General features: G+C 42.8%; 1 protein-coding gene across 1 annotated transcript in view; it reads left to right on the top strand.

Annotated features, from left to right (window-relative positions):
- The window catches only part of SHISA9 (shisa family member 9), a 512,605-nt gene that overhangs the window by 128,817 nt on the left and 356,981 nt on the right, over positions 1-26,807 (top strand). Inside the window, exon 2 of the mRNA XM_075317952.1 lies at positions 14,172-14,299. Coding sequence (XP_075174067.1) covers positions 14,172-14,299 — 128 coding nt within the window. The remainder of the gene's footprint in view (positions 1-14,171; positions 14,300-26,807) is intronic.

Raw genomic sequence — 26,807 nt, 5'->3', positions numbered from 1 at the left:
AAATGTACACATACAGTTAATAAACATTGCCATAACACTTACCGGTCCCCGCGATCCCTCCTGCACTCTGTCTCCTGCCGCTATTCCATCCGATGATCGCTGAATCCTCCCGGTGACCAGAACTGCCAGCAGTGATGCAGGACCTATCGTGACGTCAAAATAGCCATGTGACCAGTCACGTGGCTATTATCTCATTGGCTACAGACTGGTCCCATGACTATGACGCGTCATGTAGGACCTGTCATTGCACTCTCCGGTACACGGTGCACATTTGTGTATCGCCGTGTACCGGCTACATGCTCTAGCACACAGTCGACTCCACGTCCCATTAGGGACCGGCTGACACAGCCGGTCATTAACGGAGATCACCGTTGCCATAGCAACGCAGTTAGCGGTGACGTCACCGCTAACCGCGGCTCCGGGAATCACATGATCGGAGCCCTGTTGCTATGGTAACGCGTCTGTCACTGCCAGCAGCACTGATCTCTCACAGAGTGAAGGCTGCACGCTGCTTCCCGTGCAGCCTTCACTCCGTGAAGGCTGCACGGGAAGCAGCATCTTCCCTCATGCAGCAGTGATGGAGGAGAGCTGCATTTGTTGAACGAGAAAGACAGAAGACCATGGATCGTGGAGGGCTGACAGGGGGTAATAAAGATGGAGTCTCTAATGTGTCTGTGTATTTATTTCTATTAAAGTATTTTTTCTCTGTGTGGTGTCTTTTTTTTAACCCTTTATTGGAGATTCTTAATGGCCAGGTCAAACGTTCCTGACATTAAGAAACTCTGGCTTAATACTGGCTAGTAAAACAAAGCCAGTATTAACTCATGATTACCCAACAAGCCACCCGGCTCCAGGGCTGTTGGAAGAGTTGGATACAGAGCCAGATGATGGCGCTTCTATGAGAGCGCCATTTTCTGGGGCGGCTGCAGACTGCAATTCGCAGCAGAGGCGCCCAGAAACCTCGGGCTAACCTGTGCTGCGGATTCCAATCCCCAGCTACCTAGTTGTACCTGGCTGGACACAAAAATGGGGCGAAGCCCACGTCATTTGTTTTTTAATTATTTCATGAAATAAGTGAAATAATTAAAAAAAATGGGCTTCCCTATATTTTTGGTTCCCAGCCGGGTACAAATAGGCAACTGGGGGTTGGAGGCAGCCCATGGCTGCCTGCTGTACCTGGCTAGCATACAAAAATATGGCGAAGCCCACGTCATTTTTTTGGTGGGCAAAAAACTTCTGCATACAGTCCTGGATGGAGTATGCTGAGCCTTGTAGTTCTGCAGCTGCTGTCTGCTCTTCTCCATACAGACAGACAGCAGCTGCAGAACTACAAGGCTCAGCATACTCCATCCAGGACTGTATGCAGAAGTTTTTTGCCCCCTGAAAAAATTATGTGGGCTTCGCCATATTTTTGTATGCTAGCCAGGTACAGCAGGCAGGTACGGCTGCCCCCAACCCCCAGTTGCCTATTTGTACCCGGCTGGGAACCAAAAATAAAGGGAAGCCCTTTTTTTATTATTTCATGAATTTCATGAAATAATTAGAAAACAAATGACGTAGGCTTCGCCCCATTTTTGTGTCCAGCCAGGTACAACTAGGCAGTTGGGGATTGGAATCCGCAGCACAGGTTGGCCTGAGCTTTCTGGGCCCCACTGCTGCGAATTGCAGTCTGCAGCCGCCTCAGAAAATGGCACTTTCATAGAAGCGCCATCTTCTGGCGCTGTATCCAACTCTTCCGGCAGCTGCCTGCTATACCTGGCTAGCATACAAAAATATGGCGAAGCTCACGTCCTTTTTTTTGTAGTTTTTTGGCAAAAAAAATAAAAAATGCTTCCCTGGATTTTCCATTGCCAGTGAAGGTAACACCAAGCAGTGGGGGTTAGCAGCCAGTAGCTGCTTGGATTACCCTTAGCTAGCAATACAAAAAATGCAGCGGGAGCCCATATATATTTTTTTTTTAATTATTTATTTAAATAACTAAAAACAAAATGGGCTTCCCTGTATTTTCATTGCTGGACATCACAGTGCTGTAAAAATAAATCTTTAAAAAAAATGACGTAGCGCTCCGCGGTATTTTTGATTCTCAGCGCAGATAAAGCAGACAGCTATGGGTTGCCACCCCCATCTGCCTGCCGTTACCTTGGTTGGCAATCAAAATACAGGGAAGCCCATTAATTTTTTCTATTTAAAAAATAGTTAAAAAAAAATGACTTTGGGTCCCCCCATTTTTGATAGCCAGCTAGGGTAAAGCAGATTGCTGTAGCCTGAAAACCACAGCTGGCAGCTTTACCGTGGTTGGGGATCCAATGTGGAGGTCCCCCCAGGCTCTTTTTTTATAATTATTTTATAAATATTAATAATTACACAAAAAAAGTAGGGTCCCCCCCAAATTGGATCACCAGCCAAGGTAAAGCGGACAGCTGTGGTCTAGTATTCTCAGGGTGGGAAGGTCCATAGTTATTGGGCCTTCACAGCCTAAAAATAGCAGGCCGCAGGCACCCCAGACGTGGCGCATCCACTAGATGCGCCAATCCTGGCGCTTCACCCCAGCTCATCCCGTGCCCTGGTGCAGTGGCAAACGGGGTAATAAATCGGGTTGATACTAGCTGTAAAGTCACCTGAGATCAAGCCCAGCAGTTTGTGATGTCATGGCGTCTATTAGATACCCAACATCATAAACTGTCAGTACTAACAAAAAAAAAATCGACAAAAGAAATTTATTTGAAAAAACAGTCCCCAAAACATTTATTCTTTCACCAATTTATTGTAAGAAAAAAAATAAAGGGGTCCCATGACGACTCTGGACCGTCTAGAATTTGGGGGGGAGACACTCAGGGAACGTATCCCCCATTTTCTAGGAGTGCAGACCCTTCATGTGAGGAGTGTGAGTGCAATGAATCTGCACTCACTCTCCCCGGGTCCACAGCAGCAGAGTCCATGTCGTAATGGTTGCTACCAAAGCTGCAATGCCCAGCTCATGAGGTAAGGGCATGCCTAATCAGGAGAACTATTCTACATTTCCAAATATTGGTATTTGCTGATATTATTGCTATTCCACCCACTATATATTGGGGATACGATCTTGGAGATGGAATACCCCTTTAAGTCCAGTTATCCAGCTGAATGAATACTTAACAACAGAGCTCACTATTTAGATGTGTTTTCTTGTGGCGTATAACGGACTCTCATGTTTGGTAGTCGTTCAGCAGGGAAACTATAAAAGCAAATCCCTCCATTTGGAAATGTAGTATATAGCTCTCCTGATCAATTATGTTCCTTACCTCATGAGCAGGGCATTGCAGTAATAATAATAATTTATTCATTTATATAGCGTTATTAATTCCATAGCGCTGTATGTCTTTGGAGTGTGGGAGGAAACCGGAGTACCCGGAGGAAACCCACGCAAACATGGGGAGAACATACAAACTCCTTGCAGATGGTGCCCTTGGTGAGAATTGAACCCAGGCCCTCAGCGCTGCAAGACTGCAGAGATAACCACTGAGCCACCGTGCCGCCCATTTAGCTTACAGATGCATAACCACCACTCACTGTGTCTGAACACAGGAAGCTGAGCTGACAGCCGCTCTGTGCATGCGGCAGCGTCTATTGTGAAGGAGAGGGCCGTGGGGGGATCAACGCTGCACAGGTACAGTGGGACACCGGAGAACACCGGTGGGGTTATAGGGTGTGATCTGGCAGGGCCTGGGGAGGAGTTTTCTGTCGCATGTGTCATGGCACATGCGACAGAAATCAGAGGATTAGGGTGAATGCGGCCGGCGCGCTGCTGTGCGCGTGGCCATCTTGGATTTCTGGGAGGGCATCAGGGGGGGCACTTTGGCGACACCGGGGGGACCGGAGGTGACCGGGGAGGAGATTTATCATGTTTGTTCATGCCAGATGGGAGATAAATAATTTTTTACCAGCGCTGTCATTTACTGTAACGTGATCATCGGTATACGGTGTATACCTGTTATCACGTGAGCGGGGACCGGAAAAACCGTCCTGAATCATGATCTCCAGGGTCTCAGCTAGCCCTGAAACCCCGGAGATTTTCTGACGCTGGGGGGCGTTATTCACTTATTTCTGCCTGCTGTTTATAAACGGTAGATCAGAATAAGGCTACATTCACACGACCGATCCATTTTTGTGGTCTGCAAAAAACAGTCCGTTTTTTTTCACGGGTGCATCCGTGTGGCATCCGTTTCCGTTCCGTAGACGGTCCGTATGTCATCTGTTTGTCATCCGTGTGCCTTCTGTTTTTTTTGTGTACTGCAAAAAAACTGAAGGAGGGAAAATACATAAATTTACCCAGGATCCATAGCTTCAACCTACATGAGGCGGTCACATGTTCACTCCAGTGCCATTTTCTACTGCTTTTCACAGCGTAGAGCGCTCTGGTGATTTTCCTGTGCTTGTACACTTCATATCAGTCTTTTCTGTCATTATAATGGCAGAAAGACACATAATGTCCCACTCTCCTGCATTTTGTAATTTTGCACCCTTTGGTGCCTTTCATGTAACACTAAGGGGTGCTTAGCTTTGTATTTAGCCAAAAAAATGGAAAAAAAAATGACGTAGGGTTCCCCCTATTTTTGTAGCCAGCTAGGGTAAAGCAGACGGCTGCAGCCTGCAGACCACAGCTGGCAGCCTCACCTTGGCTGGTAATCCAAAACTGAGGGCACCCCACACTGTTATTTTAAATTAAATAAATAATTTAAAAAAAAAAAACACGTAGGGGTCCCCCCAAAATTGGATCACCAGCCAAGGTAAAGCAGACAGCTGGGGTCTGATATTCTCAGACTAGGGAGGTCCATGGTTATTGGACTCTCCCCAGCCTAAAAATAGCAGGCCGCAGCCGCCCCAGAAGTGGCGCATCCATTAGATGCGCCAATCCTGGGGCTTCGCCCCAGCTCATCCCGTGCCCTGGTGCGGTGGCAAACGGGGTAATATATGGGGTTAATACCAGATGTGTAATGTCACCTGGCATCAAGCCCTGGGGTTGGTGAGGTCAGGCGTCTATCAGATACCCGACATCACCAACCCAGTCAGTAATAAAAAAAAATAGACGACAAACACATTTTTATTTGAAAAAACACTCCCCAATACATTCCCTTTTTAACCAATTTATTGGAAAGAAAAACAAATCCAGGTCTGCTGTAATCCAAGGGGTTGCCTTGACGATCCACACTGTCCCAGTCAATGAAGAGCAGGATGTTCCCCATTGGCTGGGAGAGCAGTGCAGTGACCTGAGCTAACATCAATGGGTCAGCCCAGGTCACTGCAGGGGGATGACAAGTGCTGCTGTCAGCGAGGTACATTACCTGCGCTGATTTCCTGCACTGCTGACAGCACCTGTCACTGAGTTCAATGACTGCCGCCTTCACAGCCAAGTATCGCGAGAGGCCCGTGACGTCACCACTAGTCAGTCTAGGGTCGGAAGCGAGAGAAGGTGATGTGACAAGCGGCGGCCATGGAGGACAGTGACAGCGCTGAGGTCGGGACTTCATCACCGCAGGTAAGCCGAGCGGGACCATGTGTGCAGAGTGCCAGGAGGACGTCAGTGTCGTGGACTGCATGGCTGGGGACGTGTGTGTGTGTGTGAGTGTGTGTGTATACATGCCGCGTGCAGGAGGGGGCGGAGTGAGCTGAGCGGGGAAGTGTGGGCTTCCTGCACGTAACTAGGATAAACATCGGGTTACTAACCAAAGCGCTTTGCTTGGATACCCGATGTTTATTTTGGTTACCAGCTTCTGGCAGGCTGCCAGCGATGGCTCCTGCACACTGTAGCTGTAAAAAGCCCTGCTTTTTGCTGCTAGAACCGTTCTTGAACGTATCTAGAACTATCGAGCTTTAGCAAAAAGCTCGAGTTCTAGTTCGATCTAGAACAGCCCCCAAAATCACTCGAGCCGCGAACTGGAGAACCTCGAACCGTGAACTGCGCTCAACTCTATTTATGACACAAAAGTGACTTTTCCGCATATGTAGCAAAAACTATCCTTATTGTTAATGACAAAACAAGGCTGTGAGAAGCTGGCTGCGGACTAATGACTATTAGATCAATGGACGTAGAGTGTAGACCACAACTCTAAGGGAGTTGGGCTCCTACAGCACAGAGCGCTGGTTACGTTTATCTCGTTGTGTTTTTTAATAGAGATTGCTTGCTCGTCAGTTTAAGGTACATAATTTGAAGGGGAAGGGTTTGTAAATGTGTGTATCCTTTTTGGCCTCCTTGGACTCTAATATAATCAGGCCTGCAGTAGGATTCATTGTCCTTGCACCTGGTTAATGGTTGTGAGTCTATTGTTCCCCTCTTCAGGGGATTTAACTGTAATTAGGATTACGTCATCAGAGCTAAGTTGACGTTTTTGGTCACCCTAAGATGATAGAATATTGAAGACTTAATAGACTAAATAGATGATGTAATAGACTACAACCCCTGGCAAAAAATATCGACTCACCTAGCTCTGAGGATGTTCATTCAGTTGTTTACTTTTGTTTAAAAAAAGCAGATCGCAGACATGGCACAAAACTAAAGTCATTGCAAATGTCAACTTTCTGGCTTTAAGAAACAGTAAAACAAATCATGAAAACATAATGTGCTAGCCAGTAACGGTTACTTTTCAAAACCAAACGGGGAAAAAATTATGGAATCACTCAATTATGAGGTAAAAATAATGGAATCACCCTGTAAATTTTCATTCCCAGAACTAACACCTGCATCAAATAAGATATGCTCATTAGTCTGCATCTAAAAAGGAGTGATCACACACCTTGGAGAGCTGTTGCACCAAGTGGACTGAGATGAATCATGGCTTTAACAGGAGAGATGTCAATTGAAACAAAGGAGAGGATTATTAAACTCTTAAAAGAGGGTAAATCTTCAAGCAATGTTGCAAAAGATGTTGGTTGTTCACAGTCAGCTGTGTCTAAAATCTGGACCAAATACAAACAACATGGTAAGGTTGTTAAAGGCAAACATACTGGTAGACCAAGGAAGACATCAAAGCGTCAAGACAGGAAACTTAAAGCAATATGTCTCCAAAACAGGAAATGCATAACAAAACAAATGAGGAACGAATGGGAGGAAACTGGAGTCAATGTGTGTGACCAAACTGTAAGAAACCGCCTAAAGGAAATGGGATTTTCATACAGTAAAGCTAAACAAAAGCCATCATTAACACCTAAACAGAAAAAAACAAGGTTACAATTGGCTAAGGAAAAACAATTGTGGACTGTGGATGACTGGATGAAAGTCATATTCAGTGATGAATTGCGAATCTGCATTGGGCAAGGGGATGATGCTGTAACTTTTGTTTGGTGTTGTTCCAATGAGATTTATAAAGATGACTGCCTGAAGAAAACATGTAAATTTCTACCGGCATTGATGATATGGGGCTGCATGTCAGGAAAAGGCACTGGGGAGATGACTGTCATTACATCTTCAATAAATGGGCAAGTTTACATTAAAAATTGTTTAAAAGAACTGATGTCCTCAGTGGTTGATAGCTTTTAATGGCTAACTGAAAAGATGGTAATACTAGCAAGCTTTCAAGACTACTCAGGTCTCGTCTTCAGGCTCAATATAACACAAAATCTGAAGAGTCACATATTTATACACAACAGGATATAGAATGGGGCAGTAAATAAAACAAGTTATGTGAAGCAGAACTATCACTATGCCAAGAGGACAAACTGTTGTGGCCATAAATATTGCTGCAGCTCAGTGTGAAAGTTTTATTGACCTCTGATTGAGGTCTGGTCCAGGGCTGTGATGCCCCCGGATGGTCTGAGGAGCACATCTCTTAATTGATGTAAAAAGACATGAAGCCATGAGACACATTCATTTCTGCTCTGAATGAACATCCTCCGAGCCAGCCGATTCCATAATTTTTACCAGGGGTTGTAGATACTAACAATCTAATATATAAAGCTGAGTGTATGTGTGTGTGTATACAGTGCCTACAAGTAGTATTCAACCCCCTGCAGATTTAGCAGGTTTACACATTCGGAATTAACTTGGCATTGTGACATTTGGACTGTAGATCAGCCTGGAAGTGTGAAATGCACTGCAGCAAAAAAGAATGTTATTTCTTTTTTTTTATTTTTTAAATTGTGAAAAGTTTACTCAGAGGGTCATTTATTATTCAACCCCTCAAACCACAAGAATTCTGTTTGGTTCCCCTAAAGTATTAAGAAGTATTTCAGGCACAAAGAACAATGAGCTTCACATGTTTGGATTAATTATCTCTTTTTCCAGCTTTTTCTGACTAATTAAGACCCTCCCCAAACTTGTCAACAGCACTCATACCTGGTCAACATGGGAAAGACAAAGGAGCATTCCAAGGCCATCAGAGACAAGATGGTGGAGGGTCACAAGGCTGGCAAGGGGTACAAAACCCTTTCCAAGGAGTTGGGCCTACCTGTCTCCACTGTTGGGAGCATCATCCGGAAGTGGAAGGCTTATGGAACTACTGTTAGCCTTCCACGGCCTGGACAGCCTTTGAAAGTTTCCACCCGTGCCGAGGCCAGGCTTGTCCGAAGAGTCAAGGCTAACCCAAGGACAACAAGGAAGGAGGTCCGGGAAGATCTCATGGCAGTGGGGTCATTGGTTTCAGTCAATACCATAAGTAATGTACTCCACCGCAATGGTCTCCGTTCCAGACGAGCCCGTAAGGTACCTTTACTTTCAAAGCGTCATGTCAAGGCTCGTCTACAGTTTGCTCATGATCACTTGGAAGACTCTGAGACAGACTGGTTCAAGGTTCTCTGGTCTGATGAGACCAAGATCGAGATCTTTGGTGCCAACCACACACGTGACGTTTGGAGACTGGATGGCACTGCATATGACCCCAAGAATACCATCCCTACAGTCAAGCATGGTGGTGGCAGCATCATGCTGTGGGGCTGTTTCTCAGCCAAGGGGCCTGGCCATCTGGTCCGCATCCATGGGAAGATGGATAGCACGGCCTACCTGGAGATTTTGGCCAAGAACCTCCGCTCCTCCATCAAGGATCTTAAGATGGGTCGTCATTTCATCTTCCAACAAGACAACGACCCAAAGCACACAGCCAAGAAAACCAAGGCCTGATTCAAGAGGGAAAAAATCAAGGTGTTGCAGTGGCCTAGTCAGTCTCCTGACCTTAACCCAATTGAAAACTTGTCGAAGGAGCTCAAGATTAAAGTCCACATGAGACACCCAAAGAACCTAGATAACTTGGAGAAGATCTGCATGGAGGAGTGGGCCAAGATAACTCCAGAGACCTGTGCCGGCCTGATCAGGTCTTATAAAAGACGATTATTAGCTGTAATTGCAAACAAGGGTTATTCCACAAAATATTAAACCTAGGGGTTGAATAATAATTGACTAAGACTTTTATGTTGAAAATTTATTAAAATTTAACTGAGCAACATAACTTGTTGGTTTGTAAGATTTATGCATCTGTTAATAAATCCTGCTCTTGTTTGAAGTTTGCAGGCTCTAACTTATTTGCATCTTATCAAACCTGCTAAATCTGCAGGGGGTTGAATACTACTTGTAGGCACTGTATATGTATGTATGTATCTATCTGTGTGTATGTCCACTAAAGGAATCCACACCGTCGTATTTACAATCACAAAATTTTGCACAGACACTCCATGTGACTCAGGGAACGTCATAGACTATATTTTGATGGGAAAATTTAACCCCGCGCTTTCCAGTTACTTAAAGTCAATGGATCTACAAGCCATAGGTTATTAATAGCAGCTGTGAGTGGTTGCTATAGGAACAAAAGACATTCATAGTTTTACAAGCTTATGTGTGAGGTAATAAGATGTCGGTAGAGAAATAGAGAGAGACAGAAAGACATAGGCACAGACAGAGTAAGAGGCAGACAGGGAAAGAGACAGATAGAGAGACAGACAGTCAAAGAGACAGAGGCAGACAGAGACAGACAGGGAAAGAGATGGATAAAGAAAGATAGAAAGAGACAGACAGGCATAGACACAGACAGAGTAAGAGGCAGGGAAAGAGACAGAGAGACAGAGACAGACAGAGACAGACAGACAAAGAGAGAGGCAGACAGACAGGGAAAGAGACAGGGAATGAGACAGACAGACAGAGACAGACAAAGAGACAGAGAGAGACAGACACTCAAAGAGACAGAGGTCGATAGACAGAAAAAAAAAGAGACAGAGAGACGGACAGTCAAAGATACAGAGGCAGACAGACACAGACAGACAGACAGACAGGGAGAGAGACAGAGACAGGAAGAGAGACAGAGACAAGGAGAGAGACAGAGACTGACAGGGAAAGAAACTGACAGGGAAAGAGACAAACAGGGAAAGAGACAAAAACAGGGAAAGAGACAAAAACAGGGAAAGAGACAGAGACAGGGAAAAAGTCAGGGAAAGAGACAGAGACAGACCTGGAAAGAGACAGATCTGGAAAGAGACAGACATGGAAAGAGACAGACCTGGAATGAGACAGACCTATAACGAGACAGATGGGGAAAGATACAGATGGGGAAAGAGACAGACTGGGAAAGAGACAGGCAGGGAAGGACACAGACAGACACAGACAGACACAGAGCTAGAGAGAGACAGAGATAGAGAGAGACAGACAGAGACTGATACAGAGACAGACAGAGAAATAGACACAGACAGACAGACATAGTTCGAGACAGAGACACACATGGATAGAGACAGACACACAGACAGACAGATAGAGAAAGAGACAGACACGGAAAGAGACAGAAACGGACGGAAAGAGACAGAAAAAAACAGACAAGGAAAGAGAGACAGAAAGACAGACAGACAGAGACAGACAGAGAGACAGAGACAGACAGACACAGACAGAGACAAAGACACAGAGACAGACACACAGAGACAGACACACAGAGACAGAGACAGACACACGGACAGAGACACACACAGACAGACAGAGACAGACAGACAGAGACAGACACAAACAGACAGAGACTCGGAGAGAGACAAAGAGACAGTTAACATCCCGGGCAATTCCCGGGTACTACAGCTAGTACAATAATAATAATGAAATTAAAAAGGCAATTTTTCTATAAGCCTATATGAAAGGTGCCAAAAGTAAATACGACCTCCTCTGGATCTTGAAACTTAGAGCCAATCATGAAATCTAAGCATCATATTTGTTTTCTGTACCACAAAATAAGTTGAGCCCAACTGTTTGCATCTCTGAACCAATTTGTCCGTTACTTAATGCTATTTCATATCACTAGCCTATTAGCAAAGTGAGTTTTTCACAGCTAAGACCAGAGCAGAATTCAGAGAACTACAGAATCTTCTGTGCCCGGGGTGGCTGCTACTTACCCCTAAAAGACCAGTCCTTTGTATAAAATTTTCTGATTCATTGTGACTCATGTGTCAAGTTGTGTTGAGTTTTATTAAATCATGAAATGTGGATTATTGAAATAACTTAATATAATATGACAGATGCATTGTTTTGTGTTGGAAATAGAGAAAAAAATTACGTTAGCTTATGAAATTGGGTCAGAACAAATTACATGAATGAATGTGCAAATAGTGATTATTAGATAATACCTACTAGTCATATCAATAAAGAGCTATATGTGCTTTTATTGAGTTATATTTTAATTAAGGTTGCCCAACTTATTTCCACAATATGAGATCAAATGCAATATATGGGAATTGCTATATTTACAAAACATTAACATCTATCTATCTAGCATATATTGGGTAGGTGAGCTTACCCCCCCCCCAGTCCTGTATCTAAATACCCTAAAAAGATCAAAATGGCACCAATTAGAATTTAGGTGTATGGAAAAAACCCATAGCATCCAATTCTCATGTACGTAGTTAGGATCAGACCTACTGCTGAAAAACCAATGCATCCTCTGGTGGACCCAAGTTAAAAAAAATAAAAATATATAAAAATATTTACAAAAACAAACTCATGTTTGAACAAATTTGTAGTAAATCTGTCTCCTAGGGACTGTTCTTCTATTTTTACAGAATTGATTCACAAATTAGCTATTAGACTAATGTAAACTATATGCAAATTAATAAAAGCATAGACCCAAGAGGCTTTGAGCAGTAGGCTTAGGGGGCAGGCTATGCTGCCTTAATTTTAAATGAAAGGCTTTTGTAAGAGGGTGGTCGACAGAAGATGCCCATATTCAACGCTCTACTTCATTTGTAGATCAGCATCGCCATCTGTTGGTGAACCATAACCATCAGTAACCAAACTCTAAGGAATGTGTTTCCTTGAGAGAAAAGTTAGAAATGGATGCTGGATCACTTGACAGCTGTGGGGCAGTTGAGCCCTAATGTCTCTAGTTAAACCCGAAGACCAAATACTGAATATCGTCTCCAGAGGAATCTGAAGATCGAATACGAATACTGTCTACAGAGGAACTAGAATACCAAATACTGCCTCCAGAGGAACCTGAAGACTGAATATCGTTTCCACAGGAACCCAAAAGCCAAATACTGAATACTGCCTCCAAGGAACCTGAAGATCGAATACTGAATACCATCTCTAAAGGAACCTGAACACCAAATACCAAATTCCGTCTCCAGAAGAACCCAAAGACCAAATACTAATACACCTGCCAGAGAAATCCAAAGACCAAATACTGAATGCATCTGCCAGAGGAACCCAAAGACCAAATACTGAATACACCTGCCAGAGGAACCCAAAGACCAAATACTGAATAAGCCTGCTAGAGGAAACCAAAGACAAAATACCGAATACACCTGCCAGAGAAACCCGAAGACCAAATACTGAATAAACCTGCTAGAGGAAACCAAAGACAAAATACCGAATACACCTGCCAGAGGAACCCGAAGACCAAATACCAGAAGTGTTGGGATTGGGTTATTAAGGGAATTTGTTCATCATAATCTTCAGTGATTGTATGCAACTGATCAGTCGGCTGTAACTGTGAATATTGCCAACTTTGATTTGTTTGCTTTGAATTTCTATACTGCCTTCCGCTTTCCCATTTTTTTCCATCTCCCTGTTCCAACAACTTAAAAATCTGTTGGAGTCACCACTGAGTTGGCTTTATTGTGTGTTGCTTTCCTAGCCCCTGTTCTACACTTCAGTCACATGCTTCAGAACACTTTTATTATGGAAAGTTAACCTTGTAAATCAGTCTCTAAACAGTTGCATGTATTATGTTATAATATTTCAATTTGTGAGCCATTAGGTCAGTTAACATTACCATCCGTTATACAGTATCTTGTAAACAGTTTTTTGTGTATCATCCATTATTTGTGCTTTCAGAGGCATAAGGCTGTGTTCACACATTGCGGTGACAATACATGCTCTCTGCAAAAACGCATTATTTTGGAACAATTGCCAATATATTGGGAAAAAACGTTTCGGCCCCCCAGAAAAACAAAATGTGGCTGCACTGTGTGAATGCAGCCTACTAGAGCTTTTATTCATCATTTCGACCCTCACCCTTTAACGATGAGCTGATGAGCTGCTAAAACAAGGAAATGTTAGTTCTGTGCTCCAATAACCATTGTGAAAACTGCAATATTTCAGATATTTTATTTTGAAAATCACGGAAAAAAACCCCCTGAAAATTGAAAAGAAATGGTTAGAATAAATACCTAATTTAAGTAATATGTATTTGTCTGATGGTACGTTCTAGTGACCCAAAACGTCACAGCAAAAACATATATTTCATTATCTCTAATATAATTTCTCTTGGTACCTAAGACCCCAATGACTATAGTGTAAAAAGCACAGAAAAAATGTAACCCAACCTGAAGATCATTCCCTGTCACTGTACACTTGGTTATTATCTCCTGGTTTTTGTTTCTTTTTTTTTTATCAAAGCTGGATTACACAGTAGTGAAAATAATCGGATGAAATAAATACGCTCTTCTCTGGCTCTCTGCTTATTCTTGATATAAGACGGCACCAAGAAGACGGCTACTGTACAAGTGTATGTTTGACCGTGTGATATTTGATCAATCTGGAGCCTCATGACTGAGACTATGAAAGTCTCAAGTGGGACACCCCCAGCATATATGATGACTATTCACATTTGAAGGGCAAATATAGCAAATCCCTTCATTGAGATATAACTAAAGGTGTTAATCATGTCTCATTATTTGGGTCTTCGTGTTTTATAGCAATACTAATACTAATGAGAGTTCAATTTTCTTCCTCTTCTTAGGGCTCTTGCTGATGTGATGAGACAACAGGGACACTGTTCGGCAGACCACATGGAGAGAGATGCAAACCTCGTCGTCCATATGCAGCACTATGAAACCATGCAGTCTCGACCATCGGCAAATAACTTACGTAAGTCCTATTGCATGAGCTAAAGTGTTTGGTTATAATTCCACAACTGGATGTGTAATCACATAACTGCTTCATGAATTTCTTCATGGAGTTTAAAGAGAGTCTATGACCCCCAAAATTCATTTTAAATGGGCAATACAGTGATGTAGGGGACTAGTAGTGCACCTGTTACAGGCACACTACCTGAAAAAATAAATTTTAATTCATATACAAATCAGAGGGCTATGGTGAACCATTGGTGTGGCCAAGAGTTTGGTGCACTGCTGTGCCTCTTCATTTGAATATTGTGTGTCCGTCCCCACTTTTGATTGACAGTGCCCACTTTCAAGGGCATTGGAAAGGTCTGAATGACAGTACTCACTTCCCAGGACCCTGTCTAAATGCTTCAGGTGTGTCCACATGAGTATTAATATTAACTGACCCCATCCACGCACGTACATTGGCCAGGTGCCTTCTTTTTTCTATCTTCTTTTTGCTGATATTGCTTGTTGCAATAATATAAGAGAATTAGTTGGGATACTAAACGGGGTACTCAAGTAATCAAAAATCAAAAGAAAAAGCCCCTAAAAACATTTTATTAAATATTATATTTCATCACTATATATTAAAAGTAGGTTTGTCCAAAAATATCCATAAGCCAAACGTATGATACTGTATTCGTATCTGAAGGGGGAACAGGCCAACAATGCCCTAAATTGTCACGCCCTTACTTGCCATGGAGGTTGACACCCTACAATTAGAGATCTGGTGCCCCTGCTCACCGATGGCTCTCCCTTTGAATCCCTATGCTGGTCTACACCAGTGCAGCTATGAGTTCTGGGTGAAAGGAATTAGTGCACAATCGGACTATGTCACAATTAAAACCAGTATATTCTTTCACACAGAATAGCTGCACTGGTTTAGTCCAGCATAGGGATTGAAAGGAAGAGCGTCGGTGAGCGACGGCACCAGAACACTAATAGTAAGGTGTAAACCCCCGCGGAACGGAAGCGACAATTTAGGGCATTGTTGGCCTGGTGCTCTAACATATATTTGTCTTATGTATGTTTTTTGACACACGTGCTTTTAATACATTGTAATAAAACTATGTTTTTAGGGGCTTTTTCTTTTGTTTTTTTGACTTGTTGCAACAATATACCCAGAAGTGTAGCAAGTGGCTTGAAAGAACTCTCTGAAGTTGCTTGTTACACTTGCGGCTCTTTTAGTGTATTGAGCGGCAGCAACATAAAGAAGAGAGGGAAGAAAACGTGCCCGGCCGCTGGTCTTGCATGGCCAGGGATAGGCAATGTCAGTATACATGCTCACACACCGGCAACATTTAGGCAGTGATCGCTCTAGGAACCGAGCACTGCCAATTAGAAGCGAGGGAGGGCCCAATATGAAAATAAGGAGGCATTACGGTGCCAAAAACTCATAGTCAAGGGTGCATTGTAGCCCTCTTTATTGCATATAATTTAAAACTAATGTACCAGTAACAGATACATGACAACAGTACCCGACTTGTTCTTTATAGGGGCTAAATCAACACTACATAGGCCACTTCAATGCATTTTGGGAGTGAAGGACTACCTTTAATTACTCTCTCACTGGCAATGATATAATTGCTGGATCAGAAAATAGGTATGTGACAGAATGCTGTGGGGCTTTATGTATCCTTGGTAGCTTGTGGAGTGGGAAATCAACTGAGGTCATTTGCATATTGACGCTTTTGAGCACTTTTGTATTGTTTATCTAGATTTTATCCTTGGTTGATAACAGAAAGTTCATAATTTATGGGATTTGACTCTCAAAAGGAATGTAGAATCACAAAATGTTCAACTGTCAAAATGAGGTTTTTAAGTTAAACAGTGACTAAAGATTTATAACTTTTTCTTTTTATATTTGAGTGCCTTTTATATATATATATATATATATATATATATATAAATCTATAGATATATATATACCGTATATATATATATATATATATATATATATACATATATGTATGTATCTATATATATATATATATATATATATATATATATGTACATATATATGTATATATACGGTATATATGTATATATGCATAAATATGTATATATGTGTGTATATATATATAATATAAAGTGAAGCCTTCTATTGCATCCATACCCCATCTGTGTGTACATTTGGGCTGAACTCTTCTGGTACTAGCTTTGGTGTTTTGTTTTTTTTTTTGCTTTTTATTAATATCACAGTCTGTTTTATGAAAAGAAAAAAAATCTTGCAAATTTTACACTGCTCACTGGGTCTTTTTTATACTCATAATATCATAGTTATCATCATAGTTTTCATCATAGTTTTTAAGGTTGAAGGGAGACTCTAAGTCCATCTAGTTCAACCCGTAGCCTAACATGTTGATCCAGAGGAAGGCAAAAAAAACCCAATGTGTCAAATAAGCTCCAATGGGGAAAAAAATTCCTTCCTGACTCCACATACGGCAATCAGACTAGTTCCCTGGATCAACACCCTGTCATAAAATCTAATATACATAACTGGTAATATTATATTTTTCAAGAAATGCGTTCAGGCTCTGCTTAAATTTTACTTGTGAATCCCTCAATACAACATCATACGGCAGAGAGTTCCATAGTCTCACTGCTCGTACAGTAAAGAGTCCTCATCTGTGATTATGATTAAACATTCTTTCCTCAAGACTAGAGTTGAGCGCGGTTCGTGGTTCGTGGTTCTCCAGTTCGCGGCTCGAGTGATTTTGGGGCATGTTCTAGATCGAACTAGAACTCGAGCTTTTTGCAAAAGCTCGATAGTTCTAGATACGTTCGAGAACGGTTCTAGCAGCAAAAAGCAGGGCTTTTTACAGCTACAGTGTGCAGGAGCCATCGCTGGCAGCCTGCCACAAGCTGGTAACCAAGATAAACATCGGGTATCCAAGCAAAGCGCTTTGGTTAGTAACCCGATGTTTATCTTAGTTACGTGCAGGAAGCCCACACTTTCCCGCTCAGCTCGCTCCGCCCCCTCCTGCCCGCGGCATGTACACATACATACACAAACACACACACACACACACATCCGCCCCCCCATCCCCCCCCCATCCCCCCCATCCCCCCCCGCCCGCCCGCTCGCTCGCTCGCTCGCTCGCTCGGCTTACCTGCGGTGATGAAGTCCCGCCATCCCGACCTCAGCGCTGTCACTGTCCTCCATGGCCGCCGCTTGTCACATCACCTATCGCTTCCGACCCGAGACTGACTAGCGGTGACGTCACGGACCTCTCGCGATACTTGCTGTGAAGGCGCCGGTCATTGACCTCAGTGACAGGGGCTGTCAGTGTGCTGGAGATCAGCGCAGGTAATGTACCTCGCTGACAGCAGCACTTGTCACCCCCCTGCAGTGACCTGGGCTGACCCATTGATGTTAGCTCAGGTCACTGCATTGCTCTCCCAGTCAATGGGGAACATCCTGCTCTTCATTGACTGGGACAGTGTGGATCGTCATGGCAACCCCTTGGATTACACCAGACCTGGATTTGTTTTTCAATCTAATAAATTGGTTAAAGAGGGAATGTTTTGGGGAGTGTTTTTTCAAATAAAAATGTGTTTGTCGTCTATTTTTTTTTATTACTGACTGGGTTGGTGATGTCGGGTATCTGATAGACGCCTGACCTCACCAACCCCAGGGCTTGATGCCAGGTGACATTACACATCTGGTATTAACCCCAAATATTACCCCGTTTGCCACCGCACCAGGGCGCGGGATGAGCTGGGGCGAAGCACCAGGATTGGCGCATCTAATGGATGCGCCACTTCTGGGGCGGCTGCGGCCTGCTATTTTTAGGCTGGGGAGATTCCAATAACCATGGACCTCCCTAGTCTGAGAATATCAGGCCCCAGCTGTCTGCTTTACCTTGGCTGGTGATCCAATTTTGGGGGACCCCTACGTGTTTTTTTTTTTAATTATTTATTTAATTTAAAATAACAGCGTGGGGTGCCCTCAGTTTTGGATTACCAGCCAAGGTGAGGTTGCCAGCTGTGGTCTGCAGGCTGCAGCCGTCTGCTTTACCCTAGCTGGCTACAAAACTAGGGGGAACCCTATGTCATTTTTTTTTCATTTTTTTGGCTAAATACAAAGCTAAGCACCCCTTAGTGCCACATGAAAGGTACCAAAGGGTGTTCCACTTTTTCTCCATTTTTTTCTCCACTTTCTCTCCACTTTTTCTCCACTTTTTCTCCATTTTTTTCTCCACTTTTTCTCCACTTTTTCTCCACTTTTTCTCCACTTTTTCTCCACTTTTTCTCCACTTTTTCTCCACTTTTTCTCCACTTTTTCTCCACTTTTTCTCCTCTTAATCTCCACTTTTTCTCCTCTTATGCTCCACTTTTTCTCCACTTTTTCTCCACTTTTTCTCCACTTTTTTCTCCACTTTTTCTCCTCTTATGCTCCACTTTTTCTCCACTTTTTCTCCACTTTTTCTCCTCTTATGCTCCACTTTTTCTCCACTTTTTCTCCACGTTCTCTCCACTTTTTTCTCCACTTTTTCTCCTCTTATGCTCCACTTTTTCTCCACTTTTTCTCCACTTTTTCTCCACTTTTTCTCCACTTATGCTCCACTTTTTCTCCACTTTTTCTCCACTTTTTCTCCACTTTTTTCTCCACTTTTTCTCCTCTTATGCTCCACTTTTTCTCCACTTTTTCTCCACTTTTTCTCCTCTTATGCTCCACTTTTTCTCCACTTTTTCTCCACTTTTTCTCCACGTTTTCTCCACTTTTTTCTCCACTTTTTCTCCTCTTATGCTCCACTTTTTCTCCACTTTTTCTCCACTTTTTCTCCACTTTTTCTCCTCTTATGCTCCACTTTTTCTCCACTTTTTCTCCACGTTCTCTCCACTTTTTTCTCCACTTTTTCTCCTCTTATGCTCCACTTTTTCTCCACTTTTTCTCCACTTTTTCTCCACTTTTTCTCCTCTTATGCTCCACTTTTTCTCCACTTTTTCTTCACTTTTTTCTCCACTTTTTCTCCTCTTATGCTCCACTTTTTCTCCACTTTTTCTCCACTTTTTCTCCACTTTTTCTCCTCTTAATCTCCACTTTTTCTCCTCTTATGCTCCACTTTTTCTCCACTTTTTTCTCCACTTTTTCTCCACTTTTTCTCCTCTTATGCTCCACTTTTTCTCCACTTTTTTCTCCACTTTTTCTCCACTTTTTCTCCTCTTATGCTCCACTTTTTCTCCACTTTTTTCTCCACTTTTTTCTCCACTTTTTCTCCTCTTAATCTCCACTTTTTCTCCACTTTTTCTCCACTTTTTCTCCACTTTTTTGTCCACTTTTTCTCCACTTTTTCTCCTCTTAATCTCCACTTTTTCTCCACTTTTTCTCCACTTTTTCTCCACTTTTTTGTCCACTTTTTCTCCACTTTTTCTCCTCTTATGCTCCACTTTTTCTCCACTTTTTTCTCCACTTTTTTCTCCACTTTTTCTCCTCTTAATCTCCACTTTTTCTCCACTTTTTCTCCACTTTTTCTCCACTTTTTCTCCACTTTTTTCTCCACTTTTTCTCCACTTTTTCTCCTCTTATGTTCCACTTATTCTCCACTTTTTCTCCACTTTTTCTCCACTTTTTCTCCTCTTATGTTCCACTTATTCTCCACTTTTTCTCCACTTTTTCTCCACTTTTTCTCCTCTTATGCTCCACTTTTTCTCCACTTTTTCTCCACTTTTTCTCCACTTTTTCTCCTCTTATGCTCCACTTTTTCTCCACTTTTTCTTCACTTTTTTCTCCACTTTTTCTCCTCTTATGCTCCACTTTTTCTCCACTTTTTCTCCACTTTTTCTCCACTTTTTCTCCTCTTAATCTCCACTTTTTCTCCTCTTATGCTCCACTTTTTCTCCACTTTTTTCTCCACTTTTTCTCCACTTTTTCTCCTCTTATGCTCCACTTTTTCTCCACTTTTTTCTCCACTTTTTTCTCCACTTTTTCTCCTCTTAATCTCCACTTTTTCTCCACTTTTTCTCCACTTTTTCTCCACTTTTTCTCCACTTTTTTCTCCACTTTTTCTCCACTTTTTCTCCTCTTATGTTCCACTTATTCTCCACTTTTTCTCCACTTTTTCTCTACTTTTTCTATGGTCGGTCTACCCATTAGCTCTGCCATGCATAGTGTAGCTCTACACCTACTGCACATGTTACTTTATGATTGACATCTCTTTCGTACCAGAGCTGTCTAAGTCTACTCTGACCCCATATTTGTCATTACTATATTGTCCTTGTACTGTATTATGACATTTGTATCATGTGTTTCATTTCTTGCTGTGTTGCAATTTTTTTGCTGCATCCCAATTGTACCTCTACATTGTTCGAGTTTATGTTATTGTTCTCTCACTCTTATGTGATACTGATTATTGTCATTTTTCATGATTACATGCAGATAAGTCCAATCTGACGAAGGCTCAGGCCGAAACGTCATTTGTAACTTGTTTTGGACAAAAACATATATGCTTATGAAAAAAAAATTTTCTTAATACGGACCAATAAAGAGTGATTTTGCATTACTATCCATTGTGACTTACTGACTTAGTCTGGGAGATATAGAGTGCCGAGGTTACTCACTAATTTTATCTATTATTACCTCTGAGCACCTATATACCAGTGAGCAGAGCTTCCTCTACAGTAGTTCTCCTGATTAGGCATGCCCTTACCTCATGAGCAGGGCATTGCAGCTTTGGTAGCAACCATTACGACATGGACTCTGCTGCTGTGGACCCGGGGAGAGTGAGTGCAGATTCATTGCACCCACACTCCTCACATGAAGGGTCCGCACTCCTAGAAAATGGGGGATACGTTCCCTGAGTGTCTCCCCCCCATATTCTAGACGGTCCAGAGTCGTCGTGGGACCCCTTTATTTTTTTTCTTACAATAAATTGGTGAAAGAGGAAATGTTTTGGGGACTGTTTTTTCAAATAAATTTCTTTTGTCGATTTTTTGTTTTTGTTAGTACTGACAGTTTATGATGTTGGGTATCTAATAGACGCCATGACATCACAAACTGCTGGGCTTGATCTCAGGTGACTTTACAGCTAGTATCAACCCGATTTATTACCCCGTTTGCCACTGCACCAGGGCACGGGATGAGCTGGGGTGAAGCGCCAGGATTGGCGCATCTAGTGGATGCGCCACGTCTGGGGTGCCTGCGGCCTGCTATTTTTAGGCTGTGAAGGCCCAATAACTATGGACCTTCCCACCCTGAGAATACCAGACCACAGCTGTCCGCTTTACCTTGGCTGGTGATCCAATTTGGGGGGTCCCCTACTTTTATTGTGTAATTATTAATATTTATAAAATAATTATAAAAAAGAGCCTGAGGGGACCTCCACATTGGATCCCCAACCACGGTAAAGCTGCCAGCTGTGGTTTTCAGGCTACAGCCGTCTGCTTTACCCTAGCTGGCTATCAAAAATGGGGGGACCCAACGTAATTTTTTTTTTTTAACTATTTTTTAAATAGAAAAAATTAATGGGCTTCCCTGTATTTTGATTGCCAACCAAGGTAACGGCAGGCAGATGGGGGTGGCAACCCATAGCTGTCTGCTTTATCTGCGCTGAGAATCAAAAATACCGCAGAGCGCTACGTCATTTTTTTAAAGATTTATTTTTACAGCACTGTGATGTCCAGCAATCAAAATACAGGGAAGCCCATTTTATTTTTAGTTATTTAAATAAATAATTAAAAAAAATATATGTTAGCTCCCACTGCATTTTTTGTATTGCTAGCTAAGGGTAATCCAAGCAGCTACTGGCTGCTAACCCCCACTGCTTGGTGTTACCTTCACTGGCAATGGAAAATCCAGGGAAGCATTTTTTTTTTTTTTTGCCAAAAAGCTACAAAAAAAGGACGTGAGCTTCGCCATATTTTTGTATGCTAGCCAGGTATAGCAGGCAGGTGCTGGAAGAGTTGGATACAGCGCCAGAAGATGGCGCTTCTATGAAAATGCCATTTTCTGAGGCGGCTGCAGACTGCAAATCGCAGCAGTGGGGCCCAGAAAGCTCAGGCCAACCTGTGCTGCGGATTCCAATCCCCAGCTGCCTAGTTGTACCTGGCTGGACACAAAAATGGGGCAAAGCCTACGTCATTTGTTTTCTAATTATTTCATGAAATTCATGAAATAATAAAAAAAGGGCTTCCCTTTATTTTTGGTTCCCAGCCGGGTACAAATAGGCAACTGGGGGTTGGGGGCAGCCGTACCTGCCTGCTGTACCTGGCTAGCATACAAAAATATGGCGAAGCCACATAATTTTTTCAGGGGGCAAAAAACTTCTGCATACAGTCCTGGATGGAGTATGCTGAGCCTTGTAGTTCTGCAGCTGCTGTCTGTCTGTATGGAGAAGAGCAGACAGCAGCTGCAGAACTACAAGGCTCAGCATACTCCATCCAGGACTGCATGCAGAAGTTTTTTGCCCACCAAAAAAATGACGTGGGCTTCGCCATATTTTTGTATGCTAGCCAGGTACAGCTGGCAGCCACGGGCTGCCTCCAACCCCCAGTTGCCTATTTGTACCCGGCTGGGAACCAAAAATATAGGGAAGCCCGTTTTTTTTAATTATTTCACTTATTTCATGAAATAATTAAAAAACAAATGACGTGGGCTTCGCCCTATTTTTGTGTCCAGCCGGGTACAACTAGGCAGCTGGGGATTGGAATCCGCAGCACAGGTTAGCCCGAGGTTTGTGGGCGCCTCTGCTGCGGATTTCAGTCCGCAGCCGTCCCAGAAAATGGCGCTCTCATAGAAGCGCCATCATCTGGCGCTGTATCCAACTCTTCCAACAGCCCTGGAGCCGGGTGGCTTGTTGGGTAATCATGAGTTAATACTGGCTTTGTTTTACCAGCCAGTATTAAGCCAGAGATTCTTAATGTCAGGCACGTTTGACCCGGCCATTAAGAATCTCCAATAAAGGGTTAAAAAAAGACACCACACAGAGAAAAAATACTTTAATAGAAATAAATACACAGACACATTAGAGACTCCATCTTTATTACCCCTGTCAGCCCTCCACGATCCTGCTCTTCTGTCTTCTTTCTTTCTAGTGTAGTAGTAGTGACGATTGTAGTGAGGGGCATCACTTGGGGCTGGGGAACCTCCATCCTCACTACAATGCTCACTACAATCGTGCAGCAGCGTGCAGCCTTCACTCCGTGAGTGATCACTGCTGGCTGCTAGCGGTAACAGCGGTAACGCTGACAGACGCGTTACCATAGCAACGGTGCTCCCGGAGCCGCGGTTAGCGGTGACGTCACCGCTAACTGCGTTGCTATGGCAACGGTGATCTCCGTTAATGACCGGCTGTGTCAGCCGGTCCCTAACGGAACGGGGAGTCGACCGTGTGCTAGAGCATGTCGCCGGTACACGGCGATACACATATGTGCACCGTGTACCGGAGAGATGCACTCGCAGGTCCTACATGACGTGTCATAGTCATGTGACCAGTCTGTAGCCAATGAGATAATAGCCACGTGACTGGTCACATGGCTATTTTGACGTCACGATAGGTCCTGCTTCTCTGCTGGCAGTGCAGGTCACCGGGAGGATTCAGCGATCATCGGATGGAATAGCGGCAGGAGACAGAGTGCAGAAGGGATCGCGAGGACCGGTAAGTGTTATGGCAATGTTTATTAACTGTTTGTGTACATTTATAATGCATTTTTATGTGTTTGTGATTGCCTCCCATTATAGCCTATTGGTTCTAGTTCGGTTCGTCGAACGTTCGACGAGCCGAACTCGAGCCAGACCCCCCGTTCGGCGAACCGCCTCGAGCCGAACCGGGACCGGTTCGCTCATCTCTACTCAAGACGTAGCGGATGCCCCCGTGTTCCAGTCGCAGGCCTAGGTGTAAAGAGATCTTTGGAAAGGTCTCTGTACTGTCCCCTCATATATTTATACATTGTGATTAGATCCCCCTAAGCCTTTGTTTTTCCTAACTAACTAACCCCAAGTTTAATAACCTGTCTTGGTATTGCAGCCCCCTCCATTCCTCTAATAATCTAGGTCGCTCTTCTATCTACCTGTATCGTTGTTTCAAAAAATTCAAACGTACTTTTGCAGCAATAGACTGAGTTAGACCTTATCTTTATTAATGAAGCATCTAATGAACCTATGTCTATGGTGGATTATTGGTTATAAGCCCTGTATGGTGGTATTACCTGTTATTGTAATCCTGACTGTAATGATAATGAGACTGCTGAAAAGTAAAAAAACAAACAAAAAAAAAAAAAAAACACTATGTGAGTGATTCTAAAATATCTCCAGTGGCCAGTGTGAAAATGTAACATTTTCTAATTTTTATTGATACAAATTGCGGTATGTAAGACAACATTTCCAAAAAACTCTGAGAAGAAAATACTTTTAATGCACAAAAATATGATTTAAACAAGAAGTAATTTTTTTGATGATACACTCCTTTTAAAACTGAGACATAGATTGGATTCCAATAGGAATTATGCTTGTTCCTTAGCTGTTGATAGTGATGCATTGCAATCCGTAGGTTAGCCCTATTAGTCTGCATTGGTTTTGTTACTGTTAACTTTATATGTATACAGAATGTATCTGGATTGTTACTGCCCATATGCAGATGGCGATTCTGCCATGTATACCATTTTATAAAGTGATAGTCAATAGCTTAAATTGGACTGAATTATCTCTCTCTCTCTCTTTCTTCTGTCTATCTATCTATCTATCACAAAGATTGCATAAGGACTAAGATGAAAAAAACTTCAGGCCTTACAGGTCCATATTACTGACCCCATGGCCATGTACTAAATTGCGGAAGTGACTGGTTCCGTGTGCATATCTACATATCAGACAAGTACAGGAGCCGCCCGCTATTTACATGGACTAATCTATATATAAAAATAGTGCATGCTGTGATGGTTTCCACGCAGACCATTGGTCATTGTGGAAAATTGGCCATATGGCCACCTTGTCGATAATCAATGCATATGTCTCCATGTACACTCCGTGGCTGTATACTGCTTGGTCACTCCATAAGCTAATATTTTTCCCACTATGACCGGTTTTGACAGTTTGTGATAATTATTGCCAAGAAATTAATGTAAAAAAGCATTTTTTTTATAGGTAAAATATTTAAATTGTAAATAAACGGTTCGATACATCAAGAACGGCATGGTTCACACTGGTCTTGAGGAGGGGACACCCTGGAGTCAGATGCTGCTGATTCATGAAGAAAATGTTAGAAACTTGGCATTCAAAATAAAAGGTATATAGTGGTTTTATTGTAGAAAAATTATAGGACCAGCATAAACACAGATGTTTCGGTCATATGTGACCTTCATCAGTGTGCATAGCCAGGGTCCTAAAGTAGATATGGTAGCGTGGCGAGCAGCGCTGTGGGGCTTCCGGTGGTATCCACCGCTGTTAGATGTGGTACCACTTATTTTGAATGCCAAGTTTCTACATTTTATTGAGACAGTTTTGAAACCTATTTGTGCACCATCTCCAGAAGTGTTGTGAGTATACATTCTCCTAATTCATGAAGAGGCATACTCATGAATCTGGAGAGCCAGATGAGAGGCGCGTGCCACTGGAGATCACCGAACCCTATGCAAAAACAGTCCAAGTCATCAAAATGCACAATTCCACCTATGTTGGAGGTCGGAATAGGCCCCCTTACTCTTGGACCCCAGGTTACACCAATGATATGTCCACCTCTGTGTGCACCTTGCAAAAATCCTAGTCCAGTTCCTGCCAGAGTATGATTTTTAACATAGGGATTGCACCTACTCACCATGAACTTGACGAGCCGCGGTGGGTCACGCTCTTATCATACCCCAGCTATGCCCATTTTATCAGAGCGGGGCTAAAATCATCATGAGAACAGTATACCCACATAAGTTTAGTGCCGGTCATGGCCAATAAATAAAAAAAAACAGTCACAACTTGGCTACGAATACAAAAAACCTACAGCATACTGCACAGTGGTGGACACAAATTCAAGAGGACCTGTGCACTAAGTACATGGGCCCCTTTAAGAATCCGTGGCAGAAGCTGAGAGAGGACCCCTTTATCTCTCTGGCTCAGGCTCCACTAATGATATGTCTTTCCCTAATGCTGCATTTTAAAAAAAAAAGCATCTGATTCATAAAATGGACGTAAAGACAAACACCACAGGATATAGCACACTGGGGCAGATTTATCAAAACGAAGCCCATAGCAACCAAATACACAGCAGCTTTCATTTTACTAGTACTGTTTATGAAATGAAAGCAGAGCTCTGATTGGTTGCTATGGGCAGCGGGAACTGTATTACACAGTTTTGATAAATGAGGCCTAGTGTTTTTAGTATGTTTAATATATCCTAATTCACTCACTGCTAATAGGTGTCTGCGGGTTTTTTTGGTCTAAAAATAATGGTCAAAAATGACATTTTTCTTTAAAATCCTGTGTGCAAATCCACCAGCTTCACACGAGCGTAATATGCTTATATGAAATGGATGTAATATACCGTATTTTTACTTCATAAGTGCAA

The sequence above is a fragment of the Anomaloglossus baeobatrachus genome, chromosome 7, assembly GCF_048569485.1.
Source record: "Anomaloglossus baeobatrachus isolate aAnoBae1 chromosome 7, aAnoBae1.hap1, whole genome shotgun sequence".
In the NCBI taxonomy this organism is placed as follows: domain Eukaryota; kingdom Metazoa; phylum Chordata; class Amphibia; order Anura; family Aromobatidae; genus Anomaloglossus; species Anomaloglossus baeobatrachus.
Note: the sequence above shows the minus strand (reverse complement) of the source record. Positions and strands in the feature narration are given on the sequence as shown.